Below are 26,333 nucleotides of genomic sequence, written 5' to 3' on the forward strand. Positions count from 1 at the left end.
ACACACACACACATTTTTTAATAGTACTGACTCCTGAGATGAGAATGGATCAGTTTAACAGTTTCTTGATACACCTGATCTCAACTATCCTTAAACAGATGCCTTAAACAAAATTCTCCTGCTCAAAGACCAGAAATCTGGTAAAGGAAGTAGAAAAAGATTTGTCTTAGGTTCAGCAGAACCTTAGAAGACCATGCAAATCGACTTGAATATGAGACAGAGTGTGGTCAGGGTTTGAAGAGTCATGGACCTCTATGTTACCCACAATAGCAAGAAGAAAAGAAGGGCTTGACATCCTCCTGGTAACATGGTTAATACCCAAGAAGATGTTGCTTGTGTGAAGGAGTAGGAGGAGGGTGAGATCACACATATTTTGTAAAATTTTATATATACATGTGTATATACACACACACACACGCACACACACACACACGACCACATGTTATAATGCGTGCTGTCAGCACTCGGTATCGGCAGGAGATTGGTTCCAGGACAACCACAGATACCAACATCTTCAGATGCTCAAGTCTCTTATACAAAAAGGCACAGTAATTGCACATAACCTATGCACATTCTCCTGTATATTTTAAATCATCTCTAGATTACTTATAACACCAAATACAGTGTATATATTATATAAACAGTTGTAAATACGACTATTATTTGTATTTGTTACAAATAATTATTTGTATTTGTAACAAATAATTATTTGTATTTGTATTTGTAAATACAACTATAAATGCTATGTAAACAGCTGCCTTCCAAGGCAAATTTAAGTTTTCCTTTTTTTTTTTTTTTTTTTTGCGGTACGCGGGCCTCTAACTGCTATGGTCTCTCCCGTTGCGGAGCACAGGCTCCGGATGCGCAGGCTCAGCGGCCATGGCTCACAGGCCCAGCCGCTCCGCGGCATGTGGGATCTTCCCGGACCAGGGCACGAACCCGTGTCCCCTGCATTGGCAGGCAGACTCTCAACCACTGCGCCACCAGGGAAGCCCTAAGTTTTCCTTTTTGAAACTCTCTGGAATTTTTTTTTCCCGAATATTTTCGATCCGTGGTTGGTTGAATCTGTGGATGCGGAACTGGTGGATATGGAGGGCCTACTGTATAATCGAAGTACAAAGGGCTACTATAAGTTCATCTATTGAAAAACCACAAGAAGAGGAAGCTGAGAAGTGTGAAATGCAAACACAGTAGAGGCTAAGAGCACTGGCAGCTGTATAAAGACAAACTGTAAGTAAACACTCAATAGCAGGAAAAAAAAATCCCCACTACAGGATTAAAAAAAAGGCAGCAGTTTTTACACGTCAGAAAAGCAAAGGAGTAATATGGAGCGGTGTTTCTCCATCCTTTGGAGGTTGGGAGAGAATAGAAGAGGTAAGGTTCTACTGGCATTTTGAACAGGACAGCTTTCACAGTGTAAAAATGACCAGTACCCTGAGAGCCATGAACACAGAAATCTTAAATATGGAAATGCAAGGGAAAGGAAAGAAATGAGAACAAAGAAAAAAAAGAAAAGACGATTAATAAGGGAGACAATGTAAAGAGCTAAAGACGAAACCAAAATAAATAAAAGAGAGTAAATAAATGGTAAGATTTCTAGAGGAAGAAAGGCTTGACTACAAAGTCATAGGACCGGTTTCTCTACTTTGCATTTAGGAGATCTAAACTGAGAAGTCTAAGGCCACCAACACAAGATAAATGAGAGAGGTAGCCTATCTACATAAGAATAAGTAGAAGTCAGAGGAATGATATCATACAAATCAATAAGCAGAAGATTATGTTACAGCCTACCCCAGGGTGCAAACACAGATGGCAGTCACCTAAGCAGCACATCGACTTGGAAGTCCAAGCATATTGACAAAAAAGTAAAATCTCTGGCAAAGTTCCCTCAGGCAACAATCTCTCCATCATCCTGCAGCAGACAAAAACAGACAGAAACACCGGGACACAAAGTGTGCAGAAGATGTTATGAGAAGGACATCTTGATACACCCAGAACACATCTTACAAACCACTGAGACAAAGTAAATTTGAAAGGGATAACAGGGCAGCCAGAAACCACACAACTCTAAAATCAATAAATCCGATAGATCTATTTCTCCAGAAATACTACTTGTAACAATTCACAAGTTCAAGTCCCAAATATTAAAGAGTAAAGGCTCCCTTCCTGGGTAATCAACTGTCCAAATGCATATGCCTTGTAGTCAAGGGATGTTCAGGCTGTCATTAAGCCACTGTTAACAACCTCCCTGTGCCTAAGCTTGGCTCTGCAAAAAACAAAAAACAAACAAACAAAAAAAACAACCCACACAACAAAAAACCAAAAAGCAAAACCAGACTCATTAGAAGGTGACTCAGTTCTTGAAGTAAGCCTGTAAAGTTTCCTCCCTGGAAAGCCTGTTAGTGACAAGATGTGCCTGAGTGTACAGCACTTTACCTCATGTCTGACTCATAAGAAAGTGAATCTGGAATGACAGCAAGAAGAGCCTGGAAGAAGAAGGATGTTCGGTACTTGCTATAAAGACATAAAAATGCCAAAAATTAAGCCTTGAATTCCAAATCCTTATCTGATTTGCATAATTTACCAAACCATACATTAATGAATGTACAGTCAAAGGGGTACCTTAAGCTCATCTCTTGAGCCATCCCCACTGCAGTGATACATAGATGAAATGAAAAATGAAAATCAAATAAACCTGGCTAAAAATATATAATGAAACAGCCTCGTGACCAGGAATTGGACCTAGCCGCCTGTTAGAGTGCACATGTGAGCAAAAACAACCACCTACTCAAGAAGAGCCTGCAAACAATTCCAAGAGATGTGTGGAAATGTAACATTTCACAAAGACAGCCAACAGAATCTACAATTAGAAGATAAATTTCAGTCAAAAAAAATTAAAGTGACAGAACAAGCAACTTTCAACCAAAGACATGACTTCATAAACATGGCAATTTTCCCAAATTAATCTGTAAATTCAATGCAATTCCAATCAATATCCCAAAGTTATGTCTGTGTGTGTGTGTGTGTGTGTCTGTGTGGGAGAGAAAACTGACAAAATGATCCCAAAATAAATATGAAAATGTATTAAGGGGCTAAGAATAAGCACGACAATTTTGAAGAAGGAGGGGTCTTTTGTACTAAATATCAATCTTATCACAAAGCTATAGTAACTCAGTATGGTAATGGGGCAAGACAGAAAAATTAATCAATATGACAGAGTAGAAAGTTCAGAAACATCCATGAATACAGGAAAACTTGATTACAACAGGCAGTCATTACGAACCATGGGGTAAAGGATAAATTATTCAACAATGATGCTGGCTCAATCAATAATCCATAAAGGAGAAAACGAATCCCTGTCTCGTACCATACTCAGAAAAATAAATATAGATACATACATATATACGTTTATGTGTGTATTTGTATATATACAGAAAGAGATCCTAAGTCCTTAATAAAAAGCATTTGGAAGTCAATGAAAATCACAAACATCTCAAAAGAAAAAAACAGTAATGAACTAAAACAGCACAAACTTCTGGTTATAAGTACTAGGGATGTAAGGTACAACCTTAGTTGTACCCAGTACTTAGTTGTACCCAACAGAATAGTACCCAATACTAATTAAAGATTTGTAAAATGTTATGAACATAATGAACGCTGCTGTACCTTACATATCAAAGTTGTTAAGTAAGTAAATCCTAAGAGTCTCATCACAAGAGAAAATATTTTTTCTTCTATTTCTTTAATTTTGTATCTATATGAGACAATGGATGTTCACTAAACTTACTGTGGTAATCATTTCATGATGTATGTAAGTCGATCACTGGTTCCTTGTTTGTAAAATCCTACCACTTGTAGATTTATTCCTGTATATATTGTCCTTTGCTGTGAACATTTAAATGAGAATGGATAGGGATTTTGAATCACTACTCTTGGAAATGTTAGAGAAAAGAGATCTAAGTATTAGTGAGAGACAAAAAGGATAGAAAATAAAAGGTAGAGCAGTGGAGGTTTTTGGAGTATAGTCACGAGTAATCATTAAAAAGACAAAACAGGGCTCCCCTGGTGGCGCAGTGGTTGAGAGTCCGCCTGCCGATGCAGGGGACATGGGTTCGTGCCCCGGTCCGGGAAGATCCCACATGCACACGGTCAGTTTTGCTGTCATCTGAGTTTTCAGCTAGTTGTAGTAGTAACAAAGATTACTGATCACAGACACCATAACAAATATAATTGTAATGAAAAAGTATGAAATAGTGCCAGAATTACCAAAACGTGACCAAGAAATATGAAGTGAGCAAATGCTGCTGGAAAAATAGTGCCAGTTAAGACTTGCTCGACACACGGTTGCCACAAACCTTCAATCTGTGAAAAACACAATATCTGCGAAGCACAATAAAGCGAAGTGCAGTGAAGTGAGGTATGCCTGTATTTGTCCCCAGGACACTGCAATTCTTCTAGGGCTCAGACCACATCCTAGATATAATTATATCCAGGGCCTAGCACAGGACTTGAAACATAATAAGCTCGAAGTAAGAGGTGGCTGAAATGAATGCAGTAAAAACAGTCTCCAAAGTGTTGAGAATCATTCATAACCAAAAATTATTTTCAGAGGCAAATGATCACTACTTAGATTAGAACTAATTTTTTTAACAATTTATAGCACTAACACTATTGAACCCATGTGCCAAGCAATGTACTAAGAGTTTTACTTGAGTTATTTCATTTAACCCCTCAACACAATCTGGTGAGTCATAAACTATGAATACTTTAATCCCGCTTAACTGGTGAGAAAACAAAGGTTACAGAGATCAGTAGTTTTGCCAAGGTCACAAAGCTGGTATGGTGCCATGATGGAGTCACATACCTCCACTATGCTCACTTTCCGAGGACTATAAAGACCCCCATGAGGTTCCAATCAAATACTTTGGCTAAACACTAACTACAGAAAAAAATCACTGCCTGAAAACTTCTAATGGGTAGAAAACAAACAAACAAAAACAACAGGAGATGGAGTATAAAATTTCTTTTTTTTTTGGGCCACGTTGGCACGTGGGATCTTAGTTCCCCAACCAGGGATCGAACCCGTGCCCCGTGCAGTGGAAGCGCCGAGTCCTAACCACTGTACCACCAGGGAAGTCCCCAAAACTCAATGTTTTTTAGTAAACATTGTATCAAATGGTGATCAAATAACATGTTTAAGATGACTAATTACTAGCGTTAACTCTTGGGAAATTATATTATGTGTTGGTTAGAATAGTTAGGAAAAACAAGTATGTGTAATGTTGATGAAATAAGAGCTCAAAATGAAAATGTTTGTACATGGGACAATTAAAATACCCACTCTCTATAACCCACTATGATCTGACATCCATCAAATTTCTGCTCTCTGCTAGGGGCTTTTTAGCTTCTATCCCACCTTCTCTGCTTTACTCAAGTTTCAATAATGTCTGTTACTACTAGAAAGAAGAAGAATATAAAAGTTTTTACAATTCTCTTCCCTAGAAAAAATTATCTTCTTGGGGCAGCTCCTTGATGGTTATCCTTTTTGAAAATAAGTAACACTCCAAAAAGGTGCAAAGAGGAAAACAGCCAAAGAGCTCCCTCCACCGCCAGACGCTCAAGTCAAAAAAACTTCAAATGTATAGGTGCCTACCGTAATTTATTTAATTGGTTCTCTACTGATGGATAGTTTGCTTCCAATCTTTTGTTATTATAAGTAATGCCACAATGAATAATCTTGTATATATTTTACTTCAGGTGGATGGAAGTATGTCTCAGGGTAAATTACTTGATAAGAACTGCTCACTCAAAAGGCACATGCGGGCTTCCCTGGTGGCACAGTGGTTGGTAGTCCGCCTGCCGATGCAGGGGGCGCGGGTTCGTGCCCCGGTTCGGGAGGATCCCACGTGCCGTGGAGCGGCTGGGCCCGTGAGCCATGGCCGCTGGGCCTACGCGTCTGGAGCCTGTGCTACGCAGTGGGAGGGGCCGCAGTGGTGAGAGGCCCGCATACTGAAAAAAAAAAAAAAAAGGCACATGCACTTTTTATTTTAATAGACAGCATAAAAGTGCCCTTAAGGGACCTCCCTGGTGGCGCAGTGGTTACGAATCCGCCTGCCAATACAGGGGACACGGGTTCGAGCCCTGCTCCGGGAAGATCCCACATGCTGTGGAGCTACAAAGGCCATGCGCCACAACTACTGAGCCTGCGCTCCAGAGCCCACAAGCCACAACTACTGAGCCCGCATGTCACAACTACTGAAGCCCACGCACCTAGAGCCCATGCTCCGCAACAAGAGAACCCACCGCAATGAGAAGCCCACGCACCGCAACGAAGAGTAGCCCCCACCCACCACAACTAGAGAAAGCTCACGTGCAGCAACGAAGGCCCAACGCAGCCAAATAAATAAATAAATAAATAATTTTTTAAGTGAAATGTTTTTTAAATGTGTCCTTCAAAGGTGAGATTGTACCAATTTGTATTCTCACCAGAAATATATGAGAGTACTTTTTTCCTTACTATTATTCTTATTTGTATTTAAAAGCCATTTGCATTTCATGTTCCATTAAGGGTTTTTATCTTTGGCTTATTTTTCTATTGTTTTATTGGTCTTTTTCTTAATGATTGGTAGTAGCATTTTCATTAAATTCAGTACTTTTTAAACTCTCCTAACTTTATTCACTTTATTACCTTTATTTTAAGACTTCATTTAAAAATCTTTTTTTCAGAACTATCCTTATCCCAAAATACACCATTATACAACTGAGAAATATTTAAGAAACAAGATGCTTGACTAGTATTTTTATGAGGTCTACAGGCAAAATCAAGGGATCTTATCCCTCTTAACATTAACAGATCATGAAGCAAAATGATGATTCATGAAGATAAGTCTAAGAGGGAAACAGAATTTTTTTCATATGGTGATCATTACAGTTTCCAGTGTTTGGAACTTACATTTTTTTATTTGGAGCTATTGCAAAAAATATATATTTTATATATACATACTTTATACATATATGTAAATAAATATGGAGATGCCACAAAAATATATATGCACACACATGTATACACATATATGTGTATGCATGTGCCTATATATACTTGCTTCAAGTATTACCAATATTTGTTCCATTTTAAAATTCAAGATAAAAAATGATCCACAGATAAATACATATGAAGTAAGGCAACAGGGAAGATTATGTACTGCAGATATTTGTAACAAAATTATTTTCAGAACCTCCCTTCTGCAATGAAGTTCTCCTGCTTAGAGAGAGTTACAGAGTTAAAATAAACCAACAAACAATTTCTGGTCTTGAGAATAAACATTCAAAGCAGAGACCAGGTAAACTCAGAATACTTTAAAATGTACATACTCAAAATAGATATAAATTTAAGTCAGCTGAATAATTTTTATTTAAAAGAATATATATTTTAAAAACTAAGGACATAAAGTCCTCAACATGACATACAGATTATAAATTCTCACTAAACCATCTTGGAGGCTTATAAATAAGTTTTCATTTATTAAGTCTTACTCTGTTTTATAGGCCATTCCAGTAAGCACTTTCCACAATAATTCATTTAATCCTCAAAACAAGCCTATGAGGTAAGTGCTCCTTTATCCCCATCTTACAGATAAAGGAATTGAAGCACAGGGATGCTGCCTAAGACCACAAAGCTCTGAGAGGTGGACCCAGAATTCAAACACAGGCATTGTGGCCCCAGAACACAGTAGGCCACGTGTGTATTGTCTAGGTAGTACTATCGATGTTGAGAGTCAGGATGGACTCTTGCCAGTGAAGGAGTTCACTATAGCAAGAGCATCTGACTATCCAACTAATAACATCTTCCACACTTTACCACCTTGAACACGTGCTGCAGCAATGGCCCACCGGAGAGCACTCTGCCAGGTGCAAGGTGACCAGGGTTAGAGCCAAGTCTGCATGTGGTGGAGGACATCCCACAGATATTCACCCCACTACATAGAGGAACGTAAAATAAAACCACAAGTCCTGATGGATACCAAGTCATACCCATCAGACTGGCAAAACTTAAAAAAGCATGACAATACATTAAAACTTAAAAACGTTAAAAAGCTGAGTACTTTGAAAAAAATCTAGTTAAATGGAAGATGTATATATCTTAAAAGCTGACAATACCACGTATTTGTGAGGACAGAAAATGGAAACTCGAATACACTAGTCTCCAAAGCCACTCTCCTGAGTACTTTGAAAAAATCTAGTTAAATGGAAGATGTGTATATCCTACAATCCAGCAATTTTCACTCCTGGGTATGGACCCTAAAGAAACCACTGCACATGTATACAAAGAAACACTTTCAATAATGTTCACTGCAGAGTTGAAAACTTCAGAAAAACTCAAATGCCCATCCACAGGAGAATGAATAATACATTGTAGAATATTTATAAGACGGAATGCTTATAGAGCAGTTACAGTGTCTCAAAAGCTAAATGTATCAGCATGAGTAAATCCACAAATATAATATTAAACAAATAAACAATAAAAAGGCAGTGGGGGGCAGGGAATGGGGAGTAATTGCTTAGTGGATGTGTAGTTTCAGTTTGGGAAGATAAAAAACTCTGGAAACGGACTGTGGTGATGGTTGAACAACAATGTGAACGTTCTTAATACCACTGAACTATACATGTAAAAACAGTTAAAATGGTAAATTTGAGTTTTTCTAATGCTCAAAAAAAGAACAACTTGCAGAATGCTATGATGATACTATTATATACGGTTTTAAAATATGAAAAACAGCTCTGTTGTTTACAAAGCTGTAAATATAGAGTGAAGTATAAAAATAGCATAGAATGATAAACACCAAATACAGGACACAGATTATCTCTGAAATAGAGGGAAGGAAAGGAAATATGAAAGAAAAGATGTTCATAGGGACTGCAACTGAATTTATAATGTTTTCTTTCTTAAGCTAGATGGTAGTTATATTGGTATTTACTCTATTTTTTTTTTTTTTTTTGCTGTACGCGGGCCTCTCACTGCTGTGGCCTCTCCCGTTGCGGAGCACAGGCTCCGGACACACAGGCTCCGCGGCCATGGCTCGCGGGCCCAGCTGCTCCGCGGCATGTGGGATCCTCCGGGATCGGGGCACGAACCCGTGTCCCCTGCATCGGCAGGCGGACTCTCAACCACTGCGCCACCAGGGAAGCCCCCTACTCTATTTTTTACATCTCCAAAATATTTAATCATACCTACAAAATTGGTGATAGAGGGCATTATACTTTAAAACATAAACACAAGCACCCCATGATGTTTTTAGATGTTTCTATCTAGACCTTATGAGGTCAGCACTGCTATTAACCCCATTTTACAGATGAGAAAACTGAGTCTCTTGACCAATATTAGCCAGGAAGTGGTAGAGACAGGACTCCAACATGAGCAGTCTTATTTAAGAATCCCAAGCTCTTAACTGCTACACAAGACAGACTGTTGGTTAATGATGAAATATACATCAAAAGGAAAGGAGATAAATCTAATCTGCTCATTCACCAAACATTTATCATGTGGCTATTGTGTGTCACACTGTGATAAGAGCTGGGAGAGCAAAAATGACATGACATACACTGTGCCTTCTCTCTGGGACCTTTCAGTTTGCACGAAGAAAGACAATTAACTAAGCAATCACAACCCACCGTGGTAAGCACTATGATGGCGTGTTACAAGATAGCACAAGGCACCGCTGGCACATAAGTGCTGGAAACAGACTGGGGGGGGGGGTGGAGGAGGAGGAGAGAGAAAGGGAAAGCCACCAAAGACAAGACCTGCAAATTAAATTGTTAGACCCACAGAATAAGATAGTACCCAGACAATAAGAACAGTGCTGAAGTGTTACATTTACTACTGTGGAAAAATGTCTGTGACACACTGTTAATGGAAAAAAAGGTCAAAATCAACACATATAGCATCTCCTTGGAATGAACTGGCACTGATATAAGTTTCAGTATACAATAAGCTTATCACATCAATGCATAAAGGATGAATTATTCAATAAATGATCCTGGATAACTAAATAAAAGTGAATATGAAATTGTATCCCAGTTGGATTAAAGAGTCAAGTTTTTTAAAATTAGGCCATGAAAGAACAGGAAAATATGCATAAATATTTTTTTAACCCAGGAGAGGTGGGTGAGGACTTTTTAAACACATCACCAAAGGCAAAATTCACAAAGAGCAAGATGACTAGATCTTGAAGGAAAAAGCTGGAAGACTTAGAGTACCAGATTTCAAACTTTTAAATTAACCTTGACTTGCTACGTTATACCATATATAAAAATGTATCTGAGGGTGACATCACCAAGAGGGCAACATAGGTTGTTCCTGACTTCACTCCCTCTCAGAAGAACTACTAACAACTATTCAAAAACAAGACACCACTGAGAGAATTCTAGAACACGGGGGTGAGGCTGAAGCACCCCCTGCACCACAGAGACCAAGACAGACTGTGACAGAAGGTAAGAGAAGGGGCTGCACGTTGACCACACTGCCCCTCCCCCAGGGTAGTGCAGCAGCACACAGAGGGGTCTCCTAAGTCTCCAGTTCCTCCAATAGGAAAAGAGAACCCAGCGGGGACAGGCAGCACCCTCCCTGCCCCCAGCAAAATGGGTCGCTTTGTGGGAGCCCCTACTCTGATACTGCACCACGGGGACTGCAGGGAATCTTTGGGCACAAAGACTCAGAATCTGACTGTCACAGAGAAGCGGGGAGGGGCCTGCAACAACCAGCACGTGGATCTTGGGAGACTGAGTTCATACCTGCAGTGTCCAGGCAGTGACCCCAACCAGCGGCTCTGCTCACCTGCAGAGCGCCCAGGGCGCGCTCTGACCAGGGAACTTGGCAGGGGGCAGATCTGCCTGATTTGGATCCTCAAACAAGGAGTTTTGCTGCCCTAGAGCCCGGTTTGCCTGTGCCCAAGCGAGGAGCTGAATCACAATCCCATCCACTGTGGATAGTGTCCTCCAGCCTCATCTGACCAGAAGGGCTGCTGACAACACCTGGAAGCTGTGTAGCCCAGAAGGACTCCAGTGGAGAGGTGGGCAGGCAGAGCCGATAGTTTGCAGACCAAAGCCAACGGCCCTGCTCAGTCAGGAAACCTGGGGTGTGACAACAAAAAGCTTTACCAGCTTTAGAGCTTCTTGTCCTGCTGCACCCAGGCTGGGAATCTAATTCACAGGCCCACTTATTGCTGAATACAGCCTTCAGCCTGTCCAACCAGGGAGTCTGACCAGAGCACAGGGGAAGCTGCACAGCCCATTCAATGGCTCTATGTACAGCGGCACTGAACAGAGAGCACAGCCCATGCCTTCCTGATCTGCAGAGCAAAACCGATGGCCTTCCCTGACCAGGAAATTCAGTGCACACTCTGGCCTGATTCAGGTCCCCAAACAACCAGCTATACGGGACCTGGATCTCATCTGGCTGGCCTGCCAGGGCAGGGAAGCTAATTCACAGCCCCATCTACTACAGAATATAGTACACACTCAGGACCATTGAGTAAGCCTGATCAGAGAATCCAGGCAACCATGGAGCCCCTCCTCCAGCCTCACCTGTGTGGGGAACCAAGCCAGCAGCCCTATACAAACTTCTCAGGCAGTGGCACATTGCCCCCATCCCCATTCTCAGAGCTCAAACAAGTGCCTCGCCCAAAACAGACCAGAATAGCAAGCCCCAGCTGCCCAAGGACATTACTAGCAGACACACCCAGAAACCCAAACTGAGCTGCCTGGTGAAGAACTGTCTCTGCCAAAGCAAACCTGTGAAGTCTGGAAGAAGAGCCCAAATACTCAAATGCATAGAAAAATATGTAAGGAACCAAGGATTGTCAAAAATCAGGTAAATATGAAACCACCAAAAGAAACTAATAGCTCCAACAACTGACTCTAAAGAAATGGAGACTGATGAACTATCACACAAAGAATTCAGAATAATCCTCTTAAGGAAGTTTAGTGAACTACAAGAAAACACAGAGAGACAACTAAACAAAATTAAGAAAACAATGCATGGACAAAATGAGAAGTTCAACAAGGAAACAGTAACCATCAAAAAAACCCAAACAGAAATCCTAGAACTGAAAAATAGAATAACTGAACTAAAGAATTCAATAAAGAGTTTCAAAATTAGACTCACCGCACACTTAAAAAAGAAAAACAAAATAATAAGCAACCTGGAGGACAGAACATTGGAAACTGTCAAAGGAACAAAAAGGGGAAAAAAATGAAAAATTGAAGGAAGCCTACAGGAATTATGGGATACCACGAAAATAAACAATATTCGCATTATGGGAATTCCAGAAAGACAAGAGAAAGATAGAGGGACAGAAAGTATATTTAAAGCAATAATGGCTGAAAACTTCCTAACCTCGGGAGAGAAATGGACATCCAGATCCATGAGGCCCAAAGGACCCAAAGAGTGGTAAGAGAAAAAAGAGAACTCACAAGAGAACTCCCATGAAACAATCAGTGAATTTTGCAATAGAAACTTTTCAGGCCAGGAGAGAATGAGCTGTCATATTCAAAATACTGAAAGAAAATAACTGTCAACCAAGAATTCTATACCCCGTAAGGCTGTCCTTCAGACACAGAAAGAGAGAGAAAGATTTTCCCAAACAAACAAAACCTGGGGGAGTTTATCACCACCAGACCCGCCTTACAAGAAATGCTAAAGGGAGAGTTCTCTGAGTGGAAGTAAAAGAATCCTAATTAACATCATAAAAACATAAAAAGATGGATGTGGCAAGCATTTCACAATATATGTAACTCAAACAATCAGGCTACAGGCCTTAAACTGATACAGTGATATATGTCAATTATTTCTCAATAAAATTGAAAAAAAATGTTTTTCCTTAAAAAAAAAAGAAAAAGGTTATCCCCAAGACAAGATCTTGTCCTTCAGACCCTCAGGAGAATTGCCCCAAACCACGTACTCCTTCCTTTGGGCTGTACTTTGGTCTAGCTAGGCCTCCCCAGGTCAGAGAATCCCCTCAAGAAGGACCAGCTCCCAGCCTACTTAGTCCTCATCTACCTATGGGCAAAAGCATGAACAAGAGTTTTGAGTTAACTCTTTGCTCCCTCTTACCAAAACTGTATCCCCTGAGAGCTTTGTCCAGAAATACGCCCCAAACTTCTATCAGAATGCAAAAACGGACAAGGGGAAGCTTAAAGCTCTCTCCACCCAATATTTGGTAAATGTCAGCCACTCATATTAGCAATCAATCCCCCTGTTGTGGGACACTTGTGCGGATGGTAATACTCTGGTGCTGCTGGCCCCAGGATTCTTGGCACAATTCCAATGGTTCCTCTATTCCTTCCATACACTTTTATAATTAAGCCCTTACTAAACAAACCCTCCTCAAATTACCCTAAAAAAATTAATTTGAGATGATTCATAGTCCCAAATGTGAAAGAAAAATAAAGCTTTTACAAAAAAAATAAGAAAATATCTTCATGACCTTGGGGTAGACAAAGGTTTCATAAACAGGACATGAAAAGTACTAACCATAAAACTTCAACAAATTAATAAATTGGGCTTTGTTAAAATTAAGGACTTCTGTTTATCAAAATATATCATTAAGAGTAAAAAGGCAAAGACAGACTAGAAGGTATCTTGAAAACATGTATCTGACAAAGCTCTTGTATCCAGAATATATTTTAGAACATCTACAAGTCAAAAAAAAATCAACAATAATCCAAATAAATAAGGAACAAAAGAATTGAACACATAATTCACATAAAAAGGATAGCCAAATGGCCAATCAGCATCTGTAAAAGTATTCAAATTGAAAGGTATTCACTGGGGAAATGCAACCTAAAACTACAGTGAAATATCACTAAACAACAATGAAGATGGCTAAATTTTAAAGTGGGGAGGAGGTCAGAGAATGTAGAACAACTGGCCTTCTCACACACCCCTGGTAGAGATATAAATTGGTACAATTACTTTGGAAAATTGGTAGTATCTACTGAAGTGGGATGTACACTTACCCTGTAATCTAACAATTCCGCTCTACATATTTACCCAACAGAAATGCAGGTATATTTATATATCTACAAGAATGTCCATAAAAATTATTCATAATAGTGAAAAACATAAAACAATTCAAATGTCCACCAATGGTAGAAACACTGAATAGTTTGTTGTATAGTCATATACTATACAGCAGTAAAAATGAATGAATTGTTCCATATAACATCATGGAGAAATCTCAAACAGGTTACTGAGCAAAAAAAAAAATCAGACACAAAGGAATACATAATAAATGGTTCTATTTGTATAAAGTTCAAAAATAGTCAAATCAAAAATAAATGTAAGGGGCTTCCCTGGTGGCGCAGTGGTTGAGAGTCTGCCTGCCGATGCAGGGGACACGGGTTCGTGCCCTGGTCCGGGAAGATCGCACATGCCGCAGAGCGGCTGGGCCTGTGAGCCATGGCCGCTGAGCCTGCGCATCCGGAGCCTGTGCTCCGCAACGGGAGAGGCCACAACAGTGAGAGGCCCGCGTAGCGCAAAAAAATAAATAAATAAAATAAATAAATAGGGCTTCCCTGGTGGCGCAGTGGTTGAGAGTCTGCCTGCCGATGCAGGGGACGTGGGTTCGTGCCCCGGTCTGGGAGGATCCCACATACCGCGGAGCAGCTGGGCCCGTGAGCCATGGCTGCTGACCCTGAGCGTCTGGAGCCTGTGCTCCGCAACGGGAGAGGCCACAATGGTGAGAGGCCCGCGTACCGCAAAAAATAAATAAATAAATAAATAAATAAATAAATAAATAAATAAAGGTAAAAGTTCAAGAATGGGCAAAATAATGTATGGTGACAGAAGTTGACAGAGTTTTCATGATATTTTAAATTAAAAGTACAATTGTAGGGCTTCCCTGGTGGCGCAGTGGTTGAGAGTCCGCCTGCCGATGCAGGGGACACGGGTTCGTGCCCCGGTTCGGGAAGATCCCTCATGCCGCGGAGCGGCTGGGCCCGTGAGCCATGGCCGCTGAGCCCTCGCGTCCAGAGCCTGTGCTCCGCAACGGGAGAGGCCACAGCAGTGAGAAGCCCGCGTACCAATAAATAAATAAATAAATAAAAGTACAATTGTAAAAATATGTAATGATCTCATTTTATAAGTAAAATACACACACACTTATATACACATAAATTAAACTCTGGAAGAAAAACAGCACTGTAGTAATAGTGTTTTTACCTTTGAATTCTGGTGGCATATAAGTCATCTTATTTTCTTCATTATGGGAATATTTATTTTCTAATCTGTTTTTAGCAGATATGGTTATCTAATGTTTAACCTCATAAAAGGAAATGTCTTTAATTTCTTCTTTAAACAATATTATTGCTCTGGGTTCAAAAGGTTAATATTCATTACATTAATATCTTTTGTTCACTCTCCCCACTTCCATCCTTCCATTCGACCCACTACACAATGGTTTCTATGCAAAACACTGTATTCTACTTCTTTCTGACACAGTCATTAGAGGCCAACTTGTAAACCAAGTTTCTTTTTCATCACCTCTTAACCTTCCCTCAATATCTTCATGAAAACTCATTGTTTCTTTGAATTGTATGTAATACACAATACTTGCTTCGGATTGTACCAACACCATTATCAAATTCTTCCCAGAGTCACTCTCTGTATACGCTCTTCATCTTGAAAGCTTGAAAAGTTGTCTTCCCTAAGCTTCCTTCTTTGGCCCGCTTTAGACACTTCTTGACCTTCCCTCAATATCTTCATGAAAACTCATTGTTTCTTTGAATTGTATGTAATACACAATACTTGCTTCGGATTGTACCAACACCATTATCAAACTCTTCCCAGAGTCACTCTCTATATACGCTCTTCATCTTGAAAGCTTGAAAAGTTGTCTTCCCTAAGCTTCCTTCTTTGGCCCGCTTTAGACACTTCTTGGATAATTCCATCCACTTTCTTGCCTTTTCACCTGCAATCTACTGCTACAGAGATGACTTCTAAATCTACATATTCACACTCCAACATTCCTCTGAGTCCCCAAGTCATGTAAGCAATGATCTACTAGACATCACTTAATGTCTCAACATGAACCTAAGATGCAACACGTTCATCTTTCCTTAATAAGCTTAGGCAGAAGTCAGATCTGGAGAAAACCTATTTACTAGGGAATTTCCTGGGGCTGGGGGAAGCCAAACAGTTCGTAGGCACTGGCTTTGGAAAACACCATGGGAGAGATCAAGGTCAGCAGTCTTGGTCTGATTTCAAAAGTGGCTAAAACCAGAATATCCTTTTAGCCAACCAGAGGAGGGTGAAATGGCATTAAACCCAAGAAGGGTGGAATCAACACCCTGGAAGATCCATGCCTACAGAGAGGGTACACACAGGTTAGATAAAGGTAAAGGGCAAGATAAAGCTGAAGAAAAGATAATAATAAGAAACAAATATCCAGACCACAGCCAGATGGACTAAGGCTCAAGAGAAGACTTTGGCCTCGATAAGGGGAGGTGGAAATAAACCAAATAGATCAATAAGCAGGGGAACTAGTCAGAATGATGAAGGGGTGATTAGCTTATCCTAAAAGGGAGGGAGGGAAGAAGATGGGCTATTTCACTGACTCTAAGATATTCTAGATTGTAAGACACACAATTATTTTATGGACCATCATTTTATGTCTCTCCTTTATGAAAGTAACCATGCTAGCAATTAAATATGACAGGCCATCTCTGGCTATCTGACTTTAGAAATGTTAGAAAGTAACAAAATGTGCATGCTGCAACTGGAGAGCAGCAGAGGCACAAGGCCCCCTCTCAGGTGTGCTCAGGACAGGAACCTGATTTACACTCAGGCCCCCACGATATGAAGAAGCAGGCTGGAACACACTCTTGCGAGACCCTGATACTGGCCAACAAGCGGGAAACTGAGTGAGGAGGGAAAAACCCAGTCTTCTCTCCCATGTGTCTGCTTTACCACTCACACACAACACTTCACTGTGACACCTCCGGTCACCAAATGTGCGGGGGATTTTCCCTCACCAAGCAATTCTCTGCAACACCAGGCGGTGTCCTACAAATTAACTCAATTCTGAGACTACGCCCTACTTGAGAGGCCAGTCCCAAGTCTAGGTTATCACCTGTGCTTCTGGCTGATGGGCTCTAAATCAGAGGTTCCCATAACCCCCTCCTCTGGTTTAATTTGCTACAGCAGCTCACAGAACTCAGGGAAACACTGACTTAGGTTAACCAGTTTATTAAAGGGTACAGATGAACAACCAGATGAAGAGACACATAACGCGAGATCTTGGGAGGGTCCTGAGCACACGCACTTCTGTCCCCATGGAGCTGGGGGCGCATTAACCTCCTGATATGTGGATGTGTTCAACAACCTGGAAGCTCCCCAAACCCCTTAGTGGGATTTTTATGGAGGCTTCCTCTCACAGACACAATCAATTATTAACTTCATTTCCAGCCCATCTCCCCTCTCTAGAGAGGGGTGAGTGTGTGTGTGTGCGCGCGCGCGTGCATGCGTGCGTGTGTGTGGCAGGGGGGTGCTGAAAATTCCAAGGTGCCTTATTAGAATAAAAGATGCTCCTAACGCTCTTATCAGTTAGAAAGTTACAAGGGCTTTAGGAACTCTGTGCCAGGAAGTGGGGACAGAGACCAATATATATATTATCTCACACTGTTACTGATGAAAAACTATGCTGTCTTTAACCTGAAGGTCATAGAGAAACTTTAATAGCATGCAAAAATGCTCATGACCCGGTGTTAACAACAAAAAGCAACATATAAAATTGAATCATATATGAAAACAAATCACTCTCTCCCCCTCAAAGGATTAACTAGAAGTACTACTTCAAAATGTCAGTAGTAGCTGCCTCAAGGTCCTGGAATTATAGGTAGCTTCTTCCTTTGTTTCTTCATATTTCTCTTTACTTCCCCCCAAATTTCTATATTCAACGCCTAATTTTTATAATCAGAGATAAGGTCAAATATTAAATATTTGTTTTTTTTTTTTTTTTTCTTTTTGCGGTATGTGGGCCTCTCACTGTTGTGGCCTCTCCCGTTGCGGAGCACAGGCTCCGGACGCGCAGGCCCAGCGGCCATGGCTCACGGGCCCAGCTGCTCTGCGGCATATGGGATCCTCCCAGACCGGGGCACGAACCCGTATCCCCTGCATCGGCAGGCGGACTCTTAACCACTTGCGCCACCAGGGAGGCCCTAAATATTTGTTTTTTAAAACCTGCCAGTTGCGGGTCACATGGATACTTTGGTTTATTTAAATATTAGATACAGAGCCATCTCATTAATGTATAATAAGCCCTTCTTAACAGTGAGACAACATTCCTCCGATAACATCAGGTCAATGCATGCTCACACCCATAGAACTAAGTTCATTTTGGATACCCAAAAATATGTAATGCGGGAAATTATTTTTGTCTTTCAAACATGAGGTTTCAAGAATATCAGTATTATTGCTCAAACGTGGAAAAGGATTAATTACTTCCATTTCCTGCTGGATCTTCAACTTGGCATAATAATGTGCCAGCAGAAACACATCTGGTCACACTGCTGATAAAAGTCTACTGCCAGGGCTTCTCTGGTGGTGCAGTGGTGAAGAATCCACCTGCCACTGCAGGGGACACAGGTTCGAGCCCTGGTCCAAGAAGATGCCACATCAGCAGAGTAACTAAGCCTGTGTGCCACAACTACTGAGCCTGTGCTCTGGAGCCTGCAAGCCACAACTACTGAGCCCACGTGCCACAACTACTGAAGCCCACGCGCCTAGAGCCTGTGCTCCACAACAAGAGAAGCCACTGCAATGAGAAGCCCGTGCACCACCAACAAAGAGTAGCCCCTGCTCGCAGCAACTAGAGAAAACCCGCGTACAGCAGCGAAGACCCAACGCAGCCAGAAATTAAGTAAATGAATAAATAAATAAATTTATTTTTTAAAAATGTCTACTGCCAAAGGTAGGCAGTGCTATCTTGCACAAGACGGATTTCTTTAAAAAAAAAAAAAAAAAAAAAAAGGACTGTTTGACAAGTAGCTGCCATGTCCAGAAATTGAAGCTAACACATTTTATGTTGTGTTATCTTGATGGAATTGCTTTTTAGCCCCACATACTCAAATACCAATCTATTTCTCCCCTCATATTTGAAAAGGAACATTTAGACAAAGGATAAAAATCTTGAAATGTAACCTTTATACTTGCGAAGAGTAATAAAACAAAATATGCTACCTTCTTCTACTTTGGGTGGTACTAGATCATACGTAGGCTGAAAAGCTTGGGAAAAATCGGATTTCTTTGTTTATAAAGTTTAAGAAATTCTTTCTCTTCAAATGTCTTTTCTTGCTCAGGTATACTAAAAGCTCAAACAAGTAACAGAAGATAATATTATGGATGTTCTAATTGAAACATCTCAAATATCACTTTTATTTCAAAGTTTTCACTGAAAAACTCAAATGATTATCAGATGATAGTGATCATATATTTGACCCTAGCTAATAAGTATAGTCACAACATAAATGTCTTATTTTTCAGTATTAAACAGCAGTAAAGTCGACCTTTCTTGATAGTATCTAATGTACCAATAATATCAGACATTCAAAAGGAAATAACATAGCTTGAGTTAATTTAAAGAAAACTTTTTATTTTGACAGCAGCTTCCTGCTGCAGATCTTTCTTAAATGACAGTATAAACAATACAAGAATGAGAAACATAAACTAATTGCTACAAAATGCTTAGAGAGCAATTGCCTTAATCTGAGAGCAGCTAGTTTAAACAGCCCGAGGAAACTTTTTCAACTAGAGTTACATGGACACAATTATGATATTATATGTAAGAAGCTCATGGGTTAGAAAATATTGTAGAACTTTAAGTTAGTGCGTTACTATCAATGAGTCAATCCAGAGTACTTAAAACTGAACTGGACATCCAAAGGCTTACTTGTAACTTCAAGATACGAATTCATTTTGTGGAAAATTTTGGCCAAAAGGCAAAAAGGAGCCTATTGAGCCATTCTGCTAATGCCTATTTCTCATCTTCCACACTCCGACTCAGGATATGGTCTAGATAACAATCTCTTATGTGTTTGAGACTGCCAGCCCCTGCTGTTTACTTCCATCTAAATCCGTTCTGATTTTTATGCTATGTATCTCCTGTCTCAGCAATAAGCAATGAGGATACAGCTAAAGGTGAAGTCCAGAGACGAAGAAAATTTAGGAACCAAAAAGCATCTGACTTGCTAGCTTTATAAATAATCCAAGACAGATCAGAAACCAATGCCTATTTTGAATGTCTTAAATAATGTCAGTGTTAATCACCATAAAAGACACTTATTTAACTTCTCAAGCATAAAAGCGGGGGGCAGGGGGAGGGGGGAGGTGCGAGGCGGTTCTGATCAACTGAAAAGTCAAGAAAATGGGTAGAGTACATTTCACTACTACAGAGCTCTGGCTGAGTCTCCACTCATTCATTCTTTTAATAAACATTTATCAAACACCATTAACTATGTTGTGTTAGAATTCCGACATGAGTAAGGAATCCAGTTGGGGAGAGAGAAGCTAGGATAAAACAGAGGAAATGAAGTGTATTTACAGATATAAAACTTGGGAAGGCAGACAGGGGCAGCTATTTGCAACTGAAAAAGGCTTCGCAGCAGAGGTAATAATGAAGCTGAGACTTGAAGGTTGCACAGAATTTCTACAAGTCAAAGAAATGGAAAGAAAGGACAGTCTAGGTTCTGAGGAGGTAACCAAAGACTCGGGACAAGTGCTGGGCACACCTGCAGAAACAGCAAGACAAGCAGGGATGTGTAGCATTCCTGGGAAACATGGTGAAGGATGAGTCTGGTAACGTTCACTGCAGCCAGACGGCGACGGGGTGGGAATGCCACAGTAAGTGCCGGGCAAAGGAGAGAAAGGCAGGTTTTCTGGGACAGTGACTTCCCTATATTTGGCTGCACATCAAAAATCACCCGAGATGTTTAAAATGCAGATTCTCAAATCCCCCTAGGAATAGGAAACTGTAATTTTTTAAGCTCCTGTAGTGACTGTCAGTATCAGTTAGATTTGGGTAAACCAAGAGGAACTGCAGGGTAGAAGCAAAGAGAACAGAAAAGGGGAAATGGCTACAAGAGAAGAAGAGGTAGAACTAACAGAAAATACCAACTATTGACATAGGGGCCAATGGAAAAGAAGAACCAGAAGGTACCTTAGGTCTAAAAGAATAGGAAGACTTAAGAAGGGGCAACTGTTTGCAGGAAAAGACACTGGGGTCGGACATTCTGGGGTTGAGTTCCTTATTGGGTAGGAAATTTTGTTCTAGAAATTCAGGAAAATTAACTTCATATTTAAACATATACTATTTGCTGACACCTCTTCTAGGATTGCTATGTACTGCTCTTACCCGTGTTTTATTAATTAGCTTTGGGAGTGTGCATCTCTCTCCTGAAATACATGAAGGACATATATATAAGACAGAGTGCTAGAAACTTAAGAGGAACTCGATAAATATTTACTGAATAATAAAAGTGGAAGTCTAGAAAAAAGTTGAAGATTTTAGTCTTTTTTTTTTTTTAAAGAAAAAAAAAATCTTTTTTTTAAGATGTCATGATTCTTACCTTTGCAGCCAAGGCTTTTAAACTGTCGAGGAATCTTTGCCAGAAATCCTTGAAGAGCGGGCGGTCAATTTTCTTCAGGCTCTCTTTGGTGCTGGCGTCCACACTGACGTATAGCTGGGTAACTGGTTTGAGGTTCCTTGGTAATTTAAAATTTAAAAAAAAAAAATAGAAGAAGAAAATTATGCCTAAGTCGGGCTTTTCATGATGTTAAATTTACAATCTGTAATAGATGTGATGATTAAACATTTTACTGGGGTCTAGAGGGTTCTGCTTCTCCCAGAAGATTGAAGCCATGATTTTAATGTGACAGAATGGGATGTCAGTTGGTTATTTTTTTAAATGACTGGACACCATCCCTAATAAACTGAAAACATTTGATTACTTAAAATTAGTCTCTCTTCAAACACTACATTTTAGTGGAAAATAAAACAAGATCAGGCTTTAGGTCTGGCACCATCAGCTCAGCACAATTACAAGGGGTTCTCAGACCAAAGTTTCTTCATAAACTCTGCCACTTAAGACTTCTACAGGGGTCTGTGCTGACGGGCCACCTCCCATCATCAATTTGCTGATGGATGTTTTCTAAGGAACAAGAACAAGGCTTCTTTGAAGGGCACAGAGCCACACCAATGCCTCACCTATGCCTCTGAGAGCAGGAGTGGGTTTAAAGTCCAGCCCTGTGTGGGCAAACAATGACCCATTCAGGGAGCCATAAGCAATGCAGAGTTAGAAAAAGAGCAGCCAAGCACTTACAAAAGAGCACAACCCAGAAGAAAAATGTATGTTGTAGATTCTTATCTTTCTTTGCCTTCTTAATCCGCATCCATGAGTACCACTCATTCTCCACTTCGCTCAAATTCACTGACTCATTTCACAATGTCATCATCTACCAGATTTCTTGCCAGTTATGTTTTAAGCTCAGATTGTACTTTTTCCAGAGCCTCTCTGTTCTCCCTTCAAATAGGTCTCATAATTCACTCTCTTCAATGAATTTCGAAGTAGAAAGAAATTCCCCCTTAATAATCCTCTGACCAAATTCTCCCATTATTAATTTGCTGTAACTATTCCCTAATTTGTATTTACCCCTAGAATGTTATTTATACATTTTTTGTTTCAAAGTCTAGGCACTTTTAAAAACTGCCACATAATTCACATGCCATAAAATTCACCATCAAAGTGGTTTATGTGCTTTTTATACCTATCAGTATTGGCCTTACCAATCTTTGAGTGGAAGACCTTGAAGGACAGGAGCTCTATTTTTCTTTTTATCCAGCCATACAGGTAGACACTTAAAGCTACTTTTTAGTGGATATCGTTGACTTCAGCTGACAGAACTTTTAAGGAAATGTAGGCCAAACAAATGCTTGTAATCATCTGGCTTAGTGACATATGGTAAAATCAGAAGGGCCTAAACCCAAAGTTGTTAAAAGTGGAGAAGCTCTGACCAAAGTTAGGAAAGAATGATTGAAACACTGGCAGACTCTCATTGCTTTAATCCCTCTCCAATACTGATATAACGGAATCCTTAAAAGTTCAATAATGTGTCACTACTGAGCAAAGGACATCAATTATCGGAAATGCAAAACAACAGCATACTGTAATGGCAGCATTTTGTCTCACCAACCCTTTTGCTGGGGGTCTTTGTAATAACAGACAAGCTACTTTAACTGGATTTTATGTTTTACAAAAATAAAAAGGATTGTCTTAATGAATACAGCTGGCTATCATCGTCTGATACTCATAGGACTTTGTCATAAAGCTGCCTGATGCAAAATGGGAACTGGCCTGACCTTTTCACTACACCTCCATAACTACTTCAAGAATATGAACAGTAAATTCCAAAGGCCATAGCTGTCTTACAAACCACCACCATTTTGCAAAAAAAAAAAAAAAAAAAAAAAAAGAAATAGTAGTCCTGGACATTGACACTAGCAATAAGGAATTTTTGACATTACTAAATGTCTGAGGTGCTATTATCAGGAATTTTATAGCTCTTTGGCCAGGGATCAGAGGAAGAATGGAGAAGAGGAAAACCCCAAGGAACTGTAGAGCTCATTCCTAAGGGGCTCAAAAGGAGTAAAGGGACACTGGAGAGATTTTCTGAGCCTCAGGGATCTTATGTCTGCCCGCTATTGGTCTCTGTTCCCCGTGACAGGTGATGAGGCTCCAAGCACAGTCATTTGTCTGTCTCCATTCTATTCAGAGATAGGATCATTTTAGTTATATCCTTAAAACCATCATAATAATTCCTGTGTCTCAGAATCTCACACTGCTGTTGAGAACAATTAAAAAGGACTATACAATAAAAGGGATATATAACTCTGAGCCCAATGCCCAGTGAAAATACCCTATGAATCTTGATATGATTTTTGTGATGACCCTTTATCCTAATTTTAAATCTCTGAGTTATGAATGATCATATATAGAAAACCATTGCAACTGAACATAAAACTCCCTCTCGCTTCTTCCCTTTCTGTAGAGATAAGGCCTCATTCTACCCAGAATGATCAATAATCATATCAAGATCCTACCCAGAATGAAACCTCCTCATCTCTACAGAAAGGAAAAAAGGGAGAGAGATTTATGTTTGTAAGAAATCTAGAGGCTTCAGTAGTAACTTTGATGCTCCTATTGGACAAGAAAATAACCAAAGTGACCCAAATATCCAATACTTATATGTGAAATCTATCCAAAAAAGGGACAGTTTCTATTAGCTGTTTCCTTCCCTGTGTTATGGGCCACAGTCTCTTGTTTCTGTGTCTAGTTCATTTTTTTTAAACGAAAGCTGGACATTTTAAATAATATTATTTGGCAATTCTAAATCAGATATCTCCCAACCCAGGGGTGTGTTTTTTTTTTCTTTTCTGTCTGCTTGCTGTTTTTGTTGCTACTGAACTAATTTGGTAAATTCTGTATTCTTGGTTGTGTTTAACCACTAAAATCCCTGTTTGATTAGCTTAGTGGCCAGGTAAGGATTAGACAGAGATATCCTTAAATGACTTCAATCAGTAAGTCTCCTAGCCTTTGCTGAGGGGCTCTATGTGTGTATATTAGGGCACGCCTTCGATGTCCAGGCAGGCATTTGACAACTGTGCCTTAGCTTTCACTGTCTACCTGCTCAAGACATCAATATATCAAGTGGAGGTGGGCATATAGGACCTTTTCAAGTCTTCCCTGGCATACCCACAGCCCGGCCCGTGCACATGGTTTTCTAGATTTCCAGGAACATGCTGGAGCTTCTCAAAGCCCCCTACCAACATCTCATTCCCCGCTTTTCCTTTTAAGTATTTGGTCAGCTTCCTGTTTGCCCCAACGGTTACCGCTGCCTCAGGCAGCTGTGAAGTTAAACAATTGCTGATAATTGTTTATGAGAAACACCGGAGAGAAAGGCTTTCGGTGCTGGACAAACTCTGAGTCACTTCTAACAAACACAACCCCCGTGAGTGAGAGTTTCCAGGGAACTGCCACACATACCATATAATGACAGTTCTCCAGGAATGGAACTTTGAAAGAGTTCCAACTCTGCTTTGTCCCTTCCCCTGGCTGCCAGGCTACTGGTTTTTACCATGACTGTAGGCTACTAGTTTGCAGAGCTGGAGAAGTTGGAATGGAATAAGGACATGTTAACACATCACAAAGCTTACTGTTCATATTGCAATTCAGCTAATTTTCTGAGGAACAGTGAGTTTCCACCACAGCCTACTTTAACCCATTTCTAAGCTAAGTTTCAATCCTGAGCCTTAAAAGACAAATCTTTTTTTAATTTAACTTAGTTGTTTTTTGCCTCCTCTTTACTGTACAGAGCCTGGATCCAAAGAAAAAGGGCCATCCCTGTACCCACACATACCCCTCAACAAAAGCCTTCAGTTTCTACTTTAGCCATTGGCTTCTCAGAATCCAAAAATCAAATATTCTAGTGTACTGCTGCAAGAAGTCTTGGGAGAAAAAAAGACCATTGCAGTATTCAAAATATTTTTGTATTTTTAATGCATACCATAGAAACACTCTTTTTTTTTTTTTTTTTTTTTTTTGGCCGCGCCATGCAGCTTGCAGGATTTTAGCTTCCCCGAACCAGGGACTGAACCCAGGCCCCCAGCAGTGGAAGCATGGAGTCCTCACCATTGGACCACCAGGAAATTCCCTAGAAATACTTTTTTGACATGAGAATAAAAATACTATTTACTGGGGGCAAAAAAACGTTCCTCAGATTGTTGCATACCTCTGGTTAAGAATTTGATTCTGACAATTTTTGCTGGTATTCTCACTGTTTTTATAGAAGAGTAGGTTTTGAAGGTCTGTACTCTGCTATTCCTAATAACCAACAAACAAGTTTTGCTTTCATTCCCATCACAATTCATCACAATATTTCCGATGTCCATTGTGATTTCTTCTTTGACCCATAAGCAAATGAAAAGTGCATTGCTTAAATTATAAACATACTGGAATATTCTAGTTATCTTTTTGTACTGATTTATAGTTTAATTGCATTGTGTTCACATATCATGATCTAAATGATTGCAATACTTTCTTGTAACTTGCTATAATGCCCAGCATATGGCCATTTGGTAATTTTTCTGAGAGCAAGTTCCGTGCTCTTAAAAGGAATTTATATTCCAAAGTTTCTCAACTCAATACTCTATTTCTGTAATACATGCTAAATTTGTTAAGTTAGTTGTTCAAATCTTCACTACTATTCCTGATTTTGATTTGCCTGT

At 40.0% G+C, this 26,333-nt stretch overlaps 1 protein-coding gene across 4 annotated transcripts in view; it reads right to left on the bottom strand.

Moving 5' to 3' along the window:
* LOC132476085 (S-adenosyl-L-methionine-dependent tRNA 4-demethylwyosine synthase TYW1) overlaps window positions 1–26,333 on the bottom strand; it is a 211,834-nt gene that overhangs the window by 103,534 nt on the left and 81,967 nt on the right. For all 4 annotated transcript variants that reach the window (XM_060077809.1, XM_060077807.1, XM_060077806.1 and 1 more), the window contains exon 13: window positions 21,619–21,754. In XM_060077809.1, the coding sequence (XP_059933792.1) occupies window positions 21,619–21,754 (136 nt within the window). The remainder of the gene's footprint in view (window positions 1–21,618; window positions 21,755–26,333) is intronic.

The sequence above is a fragment of the Mesoplodon densirostris genome, chromosome 16 (genome assembly GCF_025265405.1).
Source record: "Mesoplodon densirostris isolate mMesDen1 chromosome 16, mMesDen1 primary haplotype, whole genome shotgun sequence".
Lineage (NCBI taxonomy): Eukaryota > Metazoa > Chordata > Mammalia > Artiodactyla > Ziphiidae > Mesoplodon > Mesoplodon densirostris.